Below are 18,461 nucleotides of genomic sequence, written 5' to 3'. Positions count from 1 at the left end.
CCAATAACAACCTAAACTATACGTACATATATAATGCTTCACAATTCACGTTACCGAAAAAACTACAATCCAAGTAAAAACATGACTTGCCATTTTCTTATGTATCAGATAAACTTGAAAATCCCACGCGAGAGTCATAGCCGGTGGATTCCACTGTCCCAAATAACTCTTAATATTCAGTGATGGTCACGTGAAGTGGATGGGCGGTGGGCTAAGCGCGTACACTTCACACATCCATTCAAGAGTTTTTGTCCCCCTCAAATTTATTATTCAATGTTCATAAGATATTATTTATACATGGTGATACTACCATGAAGATTTTACTTTTATCTTCATATGATGATGTTTTTTTTTATTATTAAATGATAAAATGTATGGTTTGATTTTGATGTGTTACAAAAATATTTTTTTAGGTGGATACTCACATGATAACATTTTTATATGAAGATGACATTATAGACCATTAGATGAATGAATATGTTTGACTAAATATATTTGATTAATCATCTAAGGATTCACAATGCCATCTTTATATGAAGATGTCATCATGTGAGTATTTCCCCTTTTTTTAAAGGTGAAAACTCAAGTGCAGTCGATTTTACTTGAAGTTGGTAATTGAGAGATGTTAGATGATTTGACTGATTTAACTAAATTTTTATCTAACGATTTTCGACTATCAGCTTTACATAAAATCGACTGCACCTGAATTTTTACCTTTTTTAAAATGTGGCTAAACAAACAAAGTATACTTTTAACACAAGAATCTTCATAAAAATATATTTTTAGCATTTTCATTTGAGTAATCCCTTTATACATTCTAGTATAACTATGTTGCACTGGTTATAGTAATTATATTAGGAGGAGTGTTACAAATAATAATTTTTGTGATTTGTAATCATTAAGTAGTTATTAATAATATTTTTAATGGTGTAAAATTTTATTTAATAGTATAAGATTATTCATTTTTTTTACTATTTACATATTAGCTAAAATTTAATAAAGTTGTTCACTCCTTAAACTTTTCTATTATATAAGTATTATTAAAATTTAAGTTATATTTTTTATATTTTATTAATCAATTTTTAAATAATATTTTTGAAATACTATAATTGTGGTACTATAATTATTGTAATATAATTATATTAAAATATTTTATTTATATGCATTCACATTTAATTAAAAAAATCAATAACTTTAGAATAAAATGAAAATTTAAAATGTATTTTATTTTAATGAATTTAATTTTTATTTAAAAATATAGTTATGTATTAATTATAAATACAGTATACATTGACATCTATAATAAGACTAAGCATCATTTAATAATTTCTCATCAATCTGGTTATTGGATGAGAGATGATGTTTAGTCAAAAGTGTTGTTTGCAAATTGAAACAAAGGTGGCCCAGTGTTTGTCTATTGGATTTTTCATGTATAAATATACCATGCTTCTCTCACTACTTCACCCACCAATTCATCTTGGATGTTTCAATCTAAATATCAACTAAGATCTGCACTCTATCTATCTATCTCTCTCATTACTCCCTATAGTCCTACTCAAATATTCCTTCTTCATCTCTTGCTTGCTCCTAAAAGTTATATATTGATCGAGAAATTCTATTTTTGAGCCTTATCTATATATTCACTTGTACACTTTTTAGTTTATAAAATCTAAGAATACCCCTCTTCACTCATTATTTGCCAACCTCCCCCTGAAAAAAAAAAGAAAAAGAAAAATGAGGCTATTGTCTAGAAAAGCAACATGCAACACTCACGGCCAAGATTCCTCATACTTCCTAGGATGGGAAGAATATGAAAAGAATCCCTATGATAAGGTTAAGAACCCTAATGGAATCATTCAAATGGGTCTTGCCGAAAATCAGGTTAGTTGCAACACTGTTATATTTTGGTGCAAAAAAAGCAAAAACAAAGAAGCTGCTAGCTCATCAATTATTATTATTCACCATATATATTATGTAAGAAAACTTTTGTTTTTCAATAATTGGCAGCTCTCTTTCGACCTCCTGGAGTCATGGCTGGCGAAGAATCCTGACGTGTCCGGATTCAAACGCGACGGCAAATCCATATTCCGAGAGCTTGCTCTCTTTCAAGACTACCACGGTCTCCCTCTTTTCAAGAAAGCATTGGTGGATTTCATGGCCGAGATAAGAGAAAACAAGGTCACTTTTGATCCCAACCACATGGTCCTCACCGCCGGCGCCACGTCGGCAAATGAGACCCTGATGTTCTGCGTTGCCGAAGAGGGCGATGCCTTCCTCCTTCCCACCCCATATTACCCAGGGTGCGTGTTAGTTGCACTGAATGCGTGCATATGTTTCTTACTTTTCAGTCTCTCATCTTATTTTGCTTGCACTTTTGCAGATTCGATAGAGACCTCAAGTGGCGAACCGGGGTTGAAATTGTTCCAATACAATGCACGAGCTCAAACAACTTCCGAATCACCGAGTCAGCTTTGGAACAAGCCTACCAAGATGCAACAAAGCGTAACCTTAGAGTGAAAGGAGTGTTGGTCACGAATCCCTCAAACCCTCTGGGAACCACTCTTTCTCGTAATGAATTCGACTTGCTCATTGACTTCATCAAAGACAAAGAAACCATGCACTTGATAAGCGATGAGATTTACTCTGGCACCGTTTTTAGCTCTCCAAGCTTTGTTAGCGTCATGGAGATCCTTAAGGAAATGACTCCTAATGACGCTGCCAAAATTTGGAACAGAGTTCACGTTGTTTATAGTCTCTCCAAGGACTTGGGTTTACCCGGTTTCCGCGTCGGTGCTATCTACTCCGAAAACGACGCCGTTGTGGCTGCGGCGACCAAGATGTCAAGCTTTGGATTGGTTTCTTCACAAACTCAGTATCTTCTGGCAGCCATGCTCAGTGACAACAAGTTTACCAAGAAATACATCTCCGAGAATCAAAAGAGGCTGAGACGGAGACAGAGAATGCTCGTAACAGGGTTGCAGAAAGCGGGAATAAAGTGCCTGAAAAGCAATGCTGGTTTGTTCTGCTGGGTTGATATGAGGCACCTTCTCTGTTCCAACACTTTTGAGGCTGAGATGGAGCTGTGGAAGAAGATTGTCTACCAAGTTGGCTTGAACATTTCTCCGGGTTCGTCGTGCCATTGCAGTGAGCCAGGGTGGTTCAGGGTGTGCTTTGCCAACATGTCTCAAGACACTTTAAACGTAGCCATGAAACGAGTCAAGAACTTCGTTACAGACTCCACAGGAGCTGAATGTGGCTCTTCTTCTGTAAGTTTCACAAAGTCATTCTCTAATTGGGTTTTTCGGCTTTCGTCTCGCGATCATCGTGCGCCTGAAGAACGATAACTATAGCTATAGCTAGCTAGCAGCATCTTCATGTTGTTTGTGGAATCTGAACGCATGCACAACTTTTTTTTTTTTTAGCTTCCCGAATATTTTTGGTGGAGTTCAAAAGACATAGTTCTTTTTTATTTTTTATTTATTTTTTTCTTAATGGGGATCGATCATGATGTAGAGAAAGAAACTGAAAGCACTCTGTCCACGTGGATGTGCAGTGTGGAATGTACTTACTAATTAATTAGCTTGCTATATATATGAATGTATTTAATTATTGTTTGATTTCCATAGTAATCAATTACCCTACTTATTTATGAATATGCTTCCTGATGTGATAGATATGTAAAAAGTTTGACAATTTTTCCATTACAAAATTATCCTATGACTTAGATAATAATATACAAGAAGAGATAATGGGCGCTGTGTGAACGCGCACATAAATATACAATGGCACGCACCGCCGGCGAAACACACGGTGGGCTAGGCTTGCCGACGAACCGACTTGATTATCCATTTTTCTCTGATCTAATGAGTAATAATATCACATTTCAAGGCGTATAAGCATTTCAACGGAACCAAAAGTCAATAATTAGGATTTCTAATACGAAGAGTGTTAGGAGGAGATAATACTCAATTTGGTCCTGAACTTACATGCGAGTCTTAATTTAGTCCCTGAAATTTTAATTGCCTCTATTTAGTCCCTGAAATTTATAAACGTGCCTCATATTAGTCCCTGGGACCATTTTTAGTATAAAAACGTTAATAAAATGCTGTTGTAGACTATCACATGTCACCTTAAAACTTGTAAAATGATGCAGTTTTGGTTTTGACATTTAAATAGCTCAAAAACGACATCGTATTACTTATTTTGTTAGGTAAAATTTTAATAAACACCATTTAGGATATTGTTTTTTGGCTATTTGAGTACCAAAACCAAAACGACATCATTTTACAAAGTTTAGTGTGGCATCCGGCTGTCACGATAGTGTTTCGTTAACGTTTGTACGTTGAAAATTGTTTCAAGGACTAACATGAGTTATATTCACAAAGTTTGGGGATTAAATAGAGGCAATTGAAACTTCAGGGATTAAATTGAGACTCGCGTGTAAATTTAGGGACCAAATTGAGTATTATCTCGTGTTAGGAGATTAGTAACTTTTGTTATTTGTAGTTATCAAGTAGTTTAATGATGTTTTTAATGATTGAAATTTTATCTAATAGTATAAAATTACTCATTTTTATTTTGCTAGTATAAAATTACTCATTTTACTCATTTTTCTTCTAATATATTTTAAATCAGGAAGGAATTTAATTTATTTTAAATGTAGTCAAATTTACTCTTACTTTTTGTTTGAGTAAACTTAAATCTTTCTTTTTTCTTTCTATAGTAATAAAGTTTTAGTAAATTTGCATAGATTTATAGGTTTAAGTTTCACCAATCATCCTTAATTTGTATTTACAAAGAAGAAGACGAGCTGGAATTAATTAATTATCTCTCATCATAACTGTAAGAAAGAGGTATATGTGGTGGAAGCCACCAATGCAAGTAATTAAGTATAGGTGAAGAAGTTGAACTTTTGGAAACCCTTTTAAAATTCGTCACCAACTACGCAAGCACAAAAGTGTGCAACACAGGTTAATGGAAGAAAATAGGAAAGGGTATAATAATAAGTAGGAAAACACATTGCTTTTTTCTGAACTTTCTGGGAATAATCATCACTTCACAAAAAGTTATTTTGTCTCAAACAGGTTATGCGGTGTGTAGTATGTGCTGGTTATCTCTCTACGAATCACAATCTCTATTTAAGCATCTTTTTTAATTTAGATGACTCACTTTTCCTCAAATTAACGGAAGCAAAACAATAACAATCTTCTCGAACTGTCACTAACAAAATCGTAAATACTAAATTCTAATAAACGAACTAGTTCTTTTTTCAATCGAAATAAAAGGAAAACTTCTATATGTTTCAAGAACAAATTAAAGTATTTGTTTTATGTCATTTATTGATTAATATGTCAATCATTCAAATTTTTTATTTTTGTTTTGAGTTCAATTTTAAAATTCCTATTAAAAAATTTCATATTAAAAAAAAATTAAAACAACAACAAAAATTTATATTACTAAAATATCAAATATATTACAAAATACTATTTCATATAAAAATATTTAATATATTTAATTAAATTATTTAATATAATACGTATTAACATCTCAATTATTTTTTTTTATATATAAATAGCACCTACTACAAACATATGATTGAAAATAATGGGAGGATGGAGTAGTGCATTCACACATGACACTCCGCCAGCACAAATATATAAATCTATAATACTAATTATTAATACACAATTTGTATCCCAGCTTGATCCGGTATTATAAACGTTATATAATCATGATTTCATACATTTTTAAAGAATGCTACATTGCTACTACATATCCACTACTTGTTATTAATAATAAACAATTGTTATGAAGTTAAGGCACAAACCTAAATACATATACATGCGTATCAAACGTGTTAGTTGATAGGAGGATGTTCCTTTATTCAAATTTTTTTCTTTCCTTTGTTTTATACTTCAATTTTTTTTAAGGGTTGTTAAACGAACGCTAACGTTTTAGAATATAAGAATTTTGATACCATAATATAAAATTAATTTTCTTAAAATTTTAAGTTAATAGAAAGACACATAAATTATTATATTTTTAACAAAAAATGTATTTATATACCTAAATAAATATGTAAAAATAACATAATGTAATATTTTTATTATTAGAATATTATACTTCCAATTGCGCTATTTTGATAGCGTAAATATTACGATGATTTTCATATATTTAATAACAAGATAAGTTTCTTTTAAAATTTAAAGTAGTATAAATTTCTCTTTTAAAATTGGAATTACTTTTTGTTTAGAAAAACATTATTGTGCATACATACAAATCCTATAGCATCTTATATATATACATAATAATAAGACTACTTTATACAAACAACTTACAAATATTAAATATCACGATTCCAATCTCTCTTATAAAAAGTATAATAATAATTAGGGTGAGTTAAATCTATAATATATGTGTACAAAACAGAAATAACATAGTTAAAAATTTAGCAAAATTTTGTAAGTTTTTTTGTCCATCCTAAAAAGAGAAATTTGTAGGAGTGAGAACAACGTTTCCGCAGGTTCTCAATAAACGGTTCAAGAATTATCACAAGAGAATATTTAAAAGAAAATTATTTTTAATCGCAATGATCATCACTTATCTTATGAATTTTAAGTAAATATATTAAATCGTAAGTAACTTATATTTAATTTTTAAAAAATCCGGACACTTACACATACCATACACATACTATACATCATTATACATCATTATGCGTTTAAAGTTATGCCCTTAAAACCATACTGATTGTATATAAGTTGTTTATTTATATTTGTCATGAAACTATCTTTTTTATAAACTTAAACTGAGAAGACAATATAAATTATTACATCTTAAATATGTTTTTTTTTAAACAAAAACTTTTTTTGAATTTTGTTAATTTTTACTTAGGTGTTTTTTCTTTTTTTATTTGTTTTATGCTTTTTTTTAATTAGCTAAAAATTAAACTCTAAATTTTTCAAATACAAAATTTTAATACCACATCAAAAAATCATTTTTTCCATAAAATTAAACTAATAAAAAAAATAACATGAATAATTAATTCTCTTATAATACCAAAACAGGTTATACACATACATTGGGATTCATCAGGTTATACTACCCACATCCGTAGTCACATATTGGCCCTAAACTTTTCTATAGAATTTGCAATGACTCAAGGGTCATTCTCAATTAAAATGTAGTGACGATTGCATCGTTTTGAATAATTTTATAAGACGAAGTTGTTACTTATATCAGCAGAGAATTAAAAGAAGCAATAATGTATATATAGTATGTTGAATATAATAGTAATTATCTGATGAATTGATTTTTGAGGGAATTAACGAATTAACATATCTTAAACTGAATGTTCCACCTAATATGTTTGGACCAATAAAAGGACTTAGATCCAATTGGAGAAACTATCCAGAAACAAACTGATATTGGCTAATTCACAAACTACATATGTATATAATTTGATAGGCTAATTTTATCGCCGGTATATGCTGACAAGCCGTGTATGTATTTTTTAATTAATTAATATATTTAATATTTATGATTATTGCTGTGAAAGAGTTTTTAAGTATGCATTGTTTAATCACTGTATATACGACAACTCTTAACTGAAACTCCAGATTAAATTTCACTTTTTACTATTTAAATAATTATATTATATTTTAAGAACGGTTTTCTTAGTATAAGTCGTCGAATCTCCAATCTGCATATAAAAACAAATTAACTACTTAACCCTGTATAGGTAACTATTTTAAAGGTAAGTATCGTTGAAGGAATTATAAATAATTCCTAAAAATTTTAAAATAAAAATATCATATTTTTATATTTGGTTCAAAGTTTGAAAAGTTATTTTTAAATAAATTTGATTTTAAGAAATCAAAATATCATCATTTTAATTTTTACTTTTTTTGGATATCTTTAATTTTTATACAAAATAGAAATTAAAATGATGATATTTTAATTCCTTAAAATTAAACTTATTTAAAAATAATTTTTTAAATTTTAAACTAAATATAAAAATATAATATTTTTATTTTAAAAATTATTTATAATTTCTTTAGCCACACGCGCTCTAAAAAGGTATAACTATATACAGAGATTCCTTCGCTTTGATTTTGCTGTATATATGTAATATCATTCCAATTAATCTTGCGATAAAGAGAAACATAGGTCAATAGCATTACGTTTGCGGTCGGTCAAAAGATACGAAGCATGGATACTTTATTCCGTTTATGGTATTTGTGTGTTGGATTTATTATTTTGAGTTTAATATTTATTTAATATTTATTTGATAATATATTTTGTATGTTTAATCGTATTTTAATAAAAAATAAAAATTTTTTTAAACATATTTAGATACACATAATATTAAACGATATACATAATATTAATTTATATTTTAATATTAATAAAATATTAAAAATTTCTTATAATTTATCTAAAATGTCGTATTTAAGATTGACAATTTATACCCTACTTGCGAATACTCAATTCGGTCCAATTCGTTTGGATAGGGTAAACTATTCAATCCGTTGCGGATAGAATAGAGACTGGTCCAGATATATTTGTGAGTGGGATAGGGTACCTTATCTTATCCTACCCGCACCCCATATATAACATATATTTTATAAAAATTAGGTATATAGTGAAGGAGGTGAGAGTTGAACCCCCAACCTTTTTCATATAATGAGTTATAATAAATGAGCAACTACTAAATTAATTACTTAATTTAATAATTTAGAATACTAATTTTTTACTTTTTATTTTATTAATATGTATAAAATTCGAAATGATTGAATTTTATATTTATTTTGAAAAAAATTGATATTTTTGCAAGTAGAATAAGATAGGGTTTAGAACTCTAGGATGTGAATAAGGTAGAATAGAGTTTTAATAAAATTTTTAACTCACAGATAAAATTAAGATAAAGTACAAATCTTATCCTACTCTATTCTATCCATTGCCACCCTAGTTATATCTCATGCTTGCTTACAAAAAAAAAAATTATGTATTTACGTTTTCTATGTCAGTATCTATGTTTTATACGTGAAAAGAAAAATTCAACGAGTACATCCTGATTAAGCTCAATAGAACTTTCAGGATAATAACCATCCATATCCTATCCAATGATTACACTGTGTGATTAAGTTCATCCTAGACCAATATTAAGTAATTAATTTTTTAAATAATATTAGTTAATTTTTGAGTAAAGTATTATTTTTGTCCCCAATGTTTGGGGTAAATCTCAAAATTGTCCCTAATGTTTCAATCATCCTATTTACGTTCCTAACGTTTTAAAATTGACTCAATGTCGTCCTACCGTTAGGAATCCGTTAATAAAATTAACGGCGGGACAAAATTGAAACGATTTTGAAACGTTAGGAACATAAATAGGACTAAAACGTTGGGGACAAAAACAATACATAGAAATAAATTTTAATTTTATTCTTCAATAATATCAATTTGTTACTGTACATAGTATTCAATTATTTTTAATCATATTTACACTTAATCACCTTATTTTCATTCTAAATAAATTTATTTTTTTAATTTTACACTTAAAGTAATGTATTTTTTATAAATAAATAAATTTTACACTTTTATTCTAAATAAATAATGTAATGTAATTAGAATGAAAGTGTAAAACTATAAAAAAAATATAAGTAATGTGATTAAGTAATGAAAGTAAAATTACATTATTTATTTAGAATGAAAGTATAAAATTTATTTATTTATAAATAAATTATATTACTTTAAGCGTAAAATTATAAAAAAAAATAATTTATTTAGAATGAAAATAAGGTGATTAAGTGTAAATATGATTAAAAATAATTGAATACTATGTATAATAAAAAATTGATATTACTGAAGAATAAAATTAAAATTTATTTCTATGTATCATTTTTGTCCCTAACGTTTTAGTCCTATTTACGTCCCTAACGTTTCAAAATCGTCTCAATTTTGTCCTGCCGTTAATTTTATTAACGGATCCCTAACGGCAGGACAACATTGAGTCAATTTTAAAACGTTAGGGACGTAAATAGGACGATTGAAACGTTAGGGACAATTTTGAGATTTACTCCAAACGTTGGGGATAAAAATAATACTTTACTCTTAATTTTTTAAAATTTTTTTATTTATTTTAAATTATAGATTCTAAATTATGAATTATTAACTCTAAATCTCAAATTATAAACTTAAATTTTAAAGTTGTTTAATATTAACTAATTAAAAGTTTGTTCTTAATAATTTTTTCTTCATTTCAATTATTCAATACTAAGCCTTAGCTAGGGAGATAGACATTGGTATATTGACGCACATTATTGTGAACGAAATCATATCCATGTGCTTTCAAAGCTATTATTCTTTATTTATTTATTTTTCTTTAGAGCTTTTTCCTCTCGCTACATATTCGCCTCTGCTATGAGCAATCACTATCGGGGGGCTAATAACATGTGATGAAGTTCGTTACGAGCATGATTGTAAGTGGTATCATAATTATTGATAGTCTAATAAATTAAGTATATATATTCTTCCCTCGCAACTCAAAACAGAAAACATGGCAACACGGTTTTCTTTTGAACGCATATTGGATTTTGGACGGCAGCGAAACATGAGTAATATATATTACTCTTATTTTATGTTGAATTGAATGTATTCGAACTAAAATCAAAAGGTTTCATAACAATTATATATTCTAGTTATCTGCATTCTGCATGGGGGCCAACATCCTATATTTATATTTTTTGTTTTTCGAAGAGAAAAAAAAAAGTTAAAATTTATTTTGTTTAATATTATTCATTAAGGTAGTTTTTGGAAAAGAGATAGAGAGAGACTGAGAGACAAAAACTGAAATAAGTTTTAATATTATATTTGGTGTAAAGTGAAAGACAGATATTGAAATAAAAATAAAATTTTAATTTAATTTGTATAAAGAATAAAGTTAGAATTAATTAATTAAAATTGAGTATTTTAAGTATAAAATGTTATTAAAGTTTCGGTCTCAATTTTTAAAAATTTCAATCCTCCTGTATCTCAACTTTTTAAAAATATTGAAATATTAAAATTTTGGTAACAGACACTGAAATTTTAATTTTAATATCTAAACTAACAAATATAATACTAAATTTTAATCTTTTAATCTCTATTCTAATACCTAAAAATAAACGCTACTTAATAGTTATTAGAATTAATAAATATTAAATAAGATAAATTTGAGTTGTTTTTAACTATTTTTTTTCGTATAAACGTGAAAACTTAACATTGATTTGATAAAAATGCTTTGTTTAGACACGTACATCAATACAAATTAAATTAGATATTAATTAATTACTCCTATACAATGTCACCACTACAATTGGACAAGAAAGGTAAAAACTATATGGTGTAAATTAAGTTTTGGCTGGTAAATAATATTGTTATAGATATAATTATTTCAATAATGTTAGGAAGATAATATTTAAAGTTATTTTATATAATATAATATCTATAATTTTATTTATATAATATTTATAATTATATATTTATTATATTCAAAAAATAATTATTTTATTAATAATTAATAAATGTTAAGACAATTTTAAGCTGTTTAAGTTTATTTTTTTAAATATTATTGATAACTATTTATGTATTTTTTAATTATTTTAAATTAAAAAATGATATAATAATATGATATCAGAACTCTATAGTTAAAAAAATGTATAATTCAATCCTCGGTAACTCAAAAAAAAAAAAGTAGCAAATAGTTTAGCATACTTGTCTTTAAAAAATACTCCAAGAAATCAAAACAACACTTTTAACAACTTGTTTCAACAACCACTACTATAATAGAAACTATAATCTCGTAAATTATATATGGTTAATAATTAGAGGACTAAGATGGAAATTGTAACTATTTCACTGACTCACTTAGCATAACATATTAAAATCACATTGCAGTATAAAGCGATGGAATGAAGTGTATATATGGGAATTTAGCCCATGAATTTGAATTAAATTTCTAGGTCCAGGAGGACGTGACAATTTTGATTATTACATGGGTATGGGTGGCATGTGGGTTTCACATGTTGTGTAGCATAGGCTAGGGAACAGAGAACACCTGCACACATCTGAATAGTGTATTAGAAGCCATTAGGGTTTCTTCCTTGGGTAGAAAGAAAGTTTGAATGCTTTAATTTCTTGCGGAAGGATCGGAGTAAATTAACAAGTTGCAAAGTCAAGCACTTCCCTTAGTTGATGATGACAAGACAAGAAGGCCAGGGTTAAATGAACATGGCTCCTTGTTGCATATCATAATTATATTATGCCATTTCACCCGTAACCCATACATACACAGAAATTCTAGTACCCTAGTTTTGGTCCCATGGGTCTGCGTGCTTGCTACGATGGACAAATAGTGAATTGTCATGTAGACATTTCTCGGTGAATCATTCATCAATTAAACAATTGTCTTTGTTTTCGGACCCCATGAAAATACTTGCAACTTTGTTTCTATTATCCCATGTTCTTAACGCAATATAATTAAACTGCGAAGCACCCTATCCACTAATAAGTTCATCATGGAATTCATATTATCACCTTATTATATATTATAGTCCAAATCGGCAATATAATTTTGAGTTCACTACTTCCCTTTAGCTTAATATCATATTTGCCACTCTCACGTATTGACTAATGTCACTCTCTTTTAATTGATAAGTTTGTTGTTTTCTCTAAAATATCCTTCTATTTATTTGTTACTAGAAATACTTACTAATTACATAATAATATATTTACTATAATTTATACGTGAATTTATTTGAGTTATTTATCTTTTTATTTTACTTAATCATTTCTTTTAATAACAAAATCAGTAGTTTAATAATTTATTTTTCTAAAAAAGTGAATCAGTATTTCAAAAAATTAAATGGGATGTTTTTATTGTGAATTACAATAAAAAATTGAAAAATATCAGAATATTATCAGAATTTATTATTTTTTTATCATCAGTTAGTTATTAATATTTTAAAGTATGAGATAAAATATTTTTTTAAATTACTAAACTAATAGAACTAAACTAAATAAATTGAGTTAATGACTAAATAATAGTAAAAAAATATTTATAATCCCTAGCATTTTTCTAAAAAATAAACAATTCTATAGCGTGTTGCTTGGGCAAAAATGCAGCAGGTCAATTGATCCCAAAGGAGATACGTATTAAAGAAAGCTAAAAACAAAAAATACATGCATATATACCATCCAACACATGCATTTTGGTTAGTCAAGATGTGAATTATTGCGTTTGTAATTAAGATGACTCCAATCCACCAACTCAGAGAAGTAGTCCTTTAGTTTTCTATGGAGTAATGTTAAATAACTATTTTTTTAGTTAATATTAACTATTTTTTAAAATTATTTATTTATTTTAAATATTTAATTTGAAATCTAAAATTATAAATTTAAACACTAAAATTGATTAATTAAGAGTTGGTTTTTTATATTTTTTGATATTATTATTATTATTCGATTCAAGATTTTCAACACTACGCATGCAGTTATCTACTACCAAGAAGCAAGAACTCGCTTTTTCTACATAAGACATCATCCTCTGCACATTTTGTCCCTTAACAGACTATAGAAAAGTAGTAAGTATTATTGGTCTCATCAATTTACGTTGAATGCTAAAGTTCGATGATGTGGAACATCACAAGCTCACAACATTTAGTGTTCTCGTTGAATGCCACGGCACCATACTATACAAATAGTTATATTCATATAGCTTTACTTTGAGATACAGATACACAGTCAATATATATACGAATATTATATAGGAGTATATGAATCAAATGTTTCAACTATTATCATTTATCAGGCACGACATACAATCTTTTATTTCCAAGTTAAAAAGGGAAAACCGTGAATCAATTGTCATGGTTGGGTGGAGTATTCTTTTTCTAGTATATATAGTATTAATGAGTAGGTAATTACAATTCACGAAGTTTCCCTATATATAACTTGTTTGGCTGTATTCCACACATGTCATGGTGTGTGTTTCGTGTCTACACTATGACTTTAATTTGGACAATCTTTTAGGAGCTGCTTGCTATGACTTTTGTAGAACAAGCTTTCTCTATGGCCCCGAAAAGGTAGTAATAATATCCCCAATATTCTGCTAAATGAGATTCTAGTCATCTGTGGCGGACGCCAAAAATGAAAAGCCAATGGACAAGTCAACATACATATCTTTTCATCCAAGGCTGTGTTGTGGGTTATACCGACAGTACGGTTTTCCATACCCAAGGGAAATGGACGAATTCTCCACCAGGTTTTGGTGGGTTGGATTTGTTTGGGTTGAGTGGAATTTCTCTTCTAAGATGGTATTGGTCTATTGGAATAAATGAGTATTTTGGACAAAAATAACTAAAAAGCTAAAAAATTTAGATATGGAAGTGATATAAGTAATATACCTTAATATGATAATTTTTTATATTTTTTAAAATTGTGGGGAGTACACAAATTGGACGGTTCAATTTGTGTTTAAAAAAATAAAAAAATTTGAAGTATACAAATTGGATTGTCCAATTTCTGTATCTCAAATTTTTTAATATTTTTTAACACAAATTAAACGGTCCGATTTCTGTACCTATACAAATCAGATGGTCCAATTTTTACTTCTTTAATTAAACGGTTCTACATTTGAGAATATCATTCTAACTGTTCACATTTTAAAAAAATGCCATTACCATTCCAATATTAAAAACAAAAAATATAATTAAAATGGGGTGGGATAACTTTATTTTCATTTTTTCAAGCACTAATTTTTATTTTCTTTAGTTTTTTTTCTCTCTCAGACTTAGAATCTTAAAGATTGGTTGTAATTCAATGTTGTTGAAAATTTTATTTTTGTTATTCTTGGTGGCACAAAATATTCTATTTGTAATTTTATTCATATCAAGGAATCTTATATTTTCACGACAAAAAAATATCTTATATTTGACGGAAAAAAAAGTGATCAATTAGATTTATGCCTTGAGATTCATTAAAGAATTTAATTTTAATATGTTATTTATATAAAATTATTTTATACGTATATCTAATAATATAATATTATATTAATAAAACTTTTTTTTTACATTAATTATATAAATAATTATCTAAAAAAATAGTTATAATTTATAATTATACGACTATGTATAATATTTTATCTTCTGAGTATATTAAAATTAATTTTAATTAAACTCTTCATTAAATGGCAATAAATATGGCCTTATTGGTACCAAACCCTGATCCATGTATCAATATTGGACTTCAGCCCCTTTCCTTTGTGGTGTTTAGGAGGCACCTCTGTTAAAAACCCATGGATTTACAAAAAGAAAAAAACAAAATTCATGGATTTGCACCAAAAACAATAATAAAAACAAAACTCACGGCGGCTCAAAACTTGGGATGATTCTTGATGCATATAGCATATAGGTAAGCTTCCAAGACCGAAAATAAGAAGGTAAGTTTCTCGAGACAAAACTCATAATAAGTCCAATCATAGCCCAAAAAAAGCTCAACTCTAGCCACGATACTGGTCAAGCAGGGAGGTTGGAACCAACCAACTTTGGTTTCATGTCCCCATGAAAAAAAAAAACCGAAACCAACTTTGGTTTCACTTAAACTGTTAAACCTGTGGCTAATGACTCCTCCAAAAAAAAAAAAAAAACTGTTAAACCTGTGGCTGAGGCATGTGATGTAGTGGCAAAAGTATTTGTCACAAACTAAAGCCACACAGGTTCTAATTCTAACAGTGGTAGTTAGGTTATTGTGTGCGAGTGTATTTATATGACAAAAAAAAAAGAAAAAGAAAAACTGTTAAATCTTAGCTTGTATATGCAATTTATTGACTAGCTATAAATTTTTGCTTTGTGCTGAAATAACTTGCAAGTAGATTAAGACGAATGACAAATTTTGTTACGATAATTAAATAATTATTAATATATATGTACATAAAAATTTAATCATTATAAATGTATAAATGCATATTATTTATTTTTTAATACAGAGTTAATAAATGAAAAAAGAAAAAACTGCGGTGTTTATGACAATATACATTGTGTTTTATGTTTAAAACTGTGATATGAAATGTAATTTAGAGTAACATAAAAAATAAAAAAAAATGATTTATCTACCTTAATTTAATTTTTTGATGCAACAATTAAGAAAATTACTCTACTTCTTTTGTTCACACTAAGAAAAAAAGTAATTAGCAGATTTTAGAGAATTTTTATACCTCTTAAATTTAAAATTCTAACTTATAAGTTTATTAAAATAAAAATGTGTCAAATTATAACTGGCCTAAAACAAATAAAACAAACTAAAATAAAATAAATATAAAATAAATATTAAAAAAATGATACCTATTTAATTCATCTTAACTAACAAAAATTTTCAATGCATTTTATAAATAGTAAGACGTTTAATTTTTTATAATTTTTAATCATTATCTTGTCCAATTTTTTATGTATTTTCTGAACAAATAATTTAACCATGTTTGTAAAACCACCTTTTAGTCTCTTAGTAGTTACTCTTATAATATGACAATTTTTAATTTATTCCACAAAACTCATATCAAACTATTTTCAAAAGATATTCGTAACTACTTTTTAACAAGAGAAATATAAAAAATTAGTGATTCTTTTTAAAATAGTTGATTATTACAAAATAACTAAACAAAATGGGAAGATATATAATAAAAAAATTTAATGAATGGTTGTCATCAAATTTGAAAAATTTTATATTTAGAATCTCTTGTTTAAATAACAATAAAATTACGTAGCCAATTAATTTTATTAATCAGTCCCAATTAAATTAAATTAGATACGTGTGTTTTTTTTTAATGTGTTTGTTGTCTTCTTTTTGTATTTGATTTTTTTTCACATTCTTTTTTATTGTCATCATCGTCGTCGTCTTCTTCTTTTTCTCTAATATATATATATATATATATATATATATTCAAAAAATTAGACTACAAATTTTGATTTACAGTACAGATAATTTTAATGTATAACACAAAATTTAATGTACAGCACAAATTTTTAAAAAATTACACGCTTAGAACATTGACACCTAAATAATCCAACTAACAAAATATGCATAGCACAAAAATTTTAGTACACAACTAAAAAAAATGGTGCATGTTTTAAACCCGATCACTAAGTCCCCCAAACGGCCTAGTAATGACCCGATTTTCTGGGCCGAGGCCCTCTATGCGGCCCAAACTGGCCAAGAAATTGCAAATTTCTAATTAACATTTAAAATCAAATATCTCTCTTATCTTAAGCAACAAGATAAGATAAGATAACAATACAAATTTGATGTGCAACACAAAAAATATTCGAAGAACTATATGTTTAGAACATTAATCCCAACCAACAAAATACATACAACACAAAAATTTTAGTGCATAATACAAAAATTTTGTATGTACATCACAAAAAAAATTTATGCACAACAACAATTTTTTATATGCTTTGTGCAAAAATTTATGTGCTATCGGATACAAATTTTTGTGCTATATGTAAAAGTTTTTATGCTATATCGATAAAAAAATTTATGTGCAAAAATTTATGTATTATGTCAATAAATTTTTGTGTTTTTCAATAAAAATTTGTGTATTAAAAAAACGCAAAAAAAAAAAAACAGTAATGCATGTATTTGTTTTTTTTGTTAAATCTATGGCAACTTAATTAGACTTGACTACAAAAATATTTGTATATATAACATCATCATTTAAATAATTACAGTTGCAAAACTTTTTTATTAAAAAAATAAATGAAAATTTTCCACAGTAAATTGGTAGCTGCTTAAGGTTTTCTTTTTTAAATAATTACTTAAATCAGTTCTTGAAATTTTTAAAATTGGACACTTTAATACCTCAGGCTTTAAGAGACACAAAATAACCCTTAATATTTATATTGATTAGATAATGCAATTCCCTCCGTTAATCTATAATGGTGATCACGTGATTATTAAGTGTCTATGTATACGAGATGAACAAATTAGTTTTTAGAATGAAGTACAAATATTCCTCAAAGAATTTTAAAAATCTTAAAATAATTTTTGAAAAATTTTAAAATAGTCCATTTCAAAAAAATGGCTGATGAGTTGTATAAGAAGGGAATCGATGAAAATTTGTCGAGATGTTTAAGTCAAGATGATAAAAATATTGCTTTAGGTAAAGTTCATAAAGGAATTTGTGGTGCTTATTAGGCTGGAAAAAAGATGAAATGGGTGTTATATCGAAGCCATGTATATTGGCTATCCATGATCAAAGACTGTATCGAATATGTAAAGGTGTGTTTAAAATGTCAAAAGCATGGATCGATACAACAGATCCCAGCATCTGAGTTACATTCGATTATAAAGTCATGGCCGTTTAGGGGTTGGGCTTTAGATCTAATTGAATTGATTCATCCTCCTTCATCGAGACATCATAAATT

General features: G+C 27.5%; 1 protein-coding gene across 1 annotated transcript; it reads left to right on the top strand.

The window, feature by feature from the left end:
* The first annotated feature begins 1,690 nt into the window (after window positions 1-1,690).
* On the top strand, window positions 1,691-3,522 carry LOC130982994 (1-aminocyclopropane-1-carboxylate synthase 3-like). Its single transcript, XM_057907154.1, has 3 exons — window positions 1,691-1,881; window positions 2,008-2,300; window positions 2,381-3,522. The coding sequence occupies exons 1-3, from the start codon at window positions 1,735-1,737 to the stop codon at window positions 3,342-3,344; spliced, it is 1,404 nt and encodes a 467-aa protein (XP_057763137.1). The 5' UTR covers window positions 1,691-1,734; the 3' UTR covers window positions 3,345-3,522.
* The last annotated feature ends 14,939 nt before the right edge of the window (window positions 3,523-18,461 follow it).

The sequence above is a fragment of the Arachis stenosperma genome, chromosome 5 (assembly GCF_014773155.1).
Source record: "Arachis stenosperma cultivar V10309 chromosome 5, arast.V10309.gnm1.PFL2, whole genome shotgun sequence".
In the NCBI taxonomy this organism is placed as follows: domain Eukaryota; kingdom Viridiplantae; phylum Streptophyta; class Magnoliopsida; order Fabales; family Fabaceae; genus Arachis; species Arachis stenosperma.
Note: the sequence above shows the minus strand (reverse complement) of the source record. Positions and strands in the feature narration are given on the sequence as shown.

Bases quoted from the DNA above. Each gene is read 5' to 3' on its own strand.
- LOC130982994 (XM_057907154.1), top strand. From the start codon at position 1,735: ATGAGGCTATTGTCTAGAAAAGCAACATGCAACACTCACGGCCAAGAT. The intron at 1,882-2,007 runs GTTAGTTGCAAC...AATAATTGGCAG, and splicing joins TGGGTCTTGCCGAAAATCAG to CTCTCTTTCGACCTCCTGGA. The intron at 2,301-2,380 runs GTGCGTGTTAGT...GCACTTTTGCAG, and splicing joins CCCACCCCATATTACCCAGG to ATTCGATAGAGACCTCAAGT.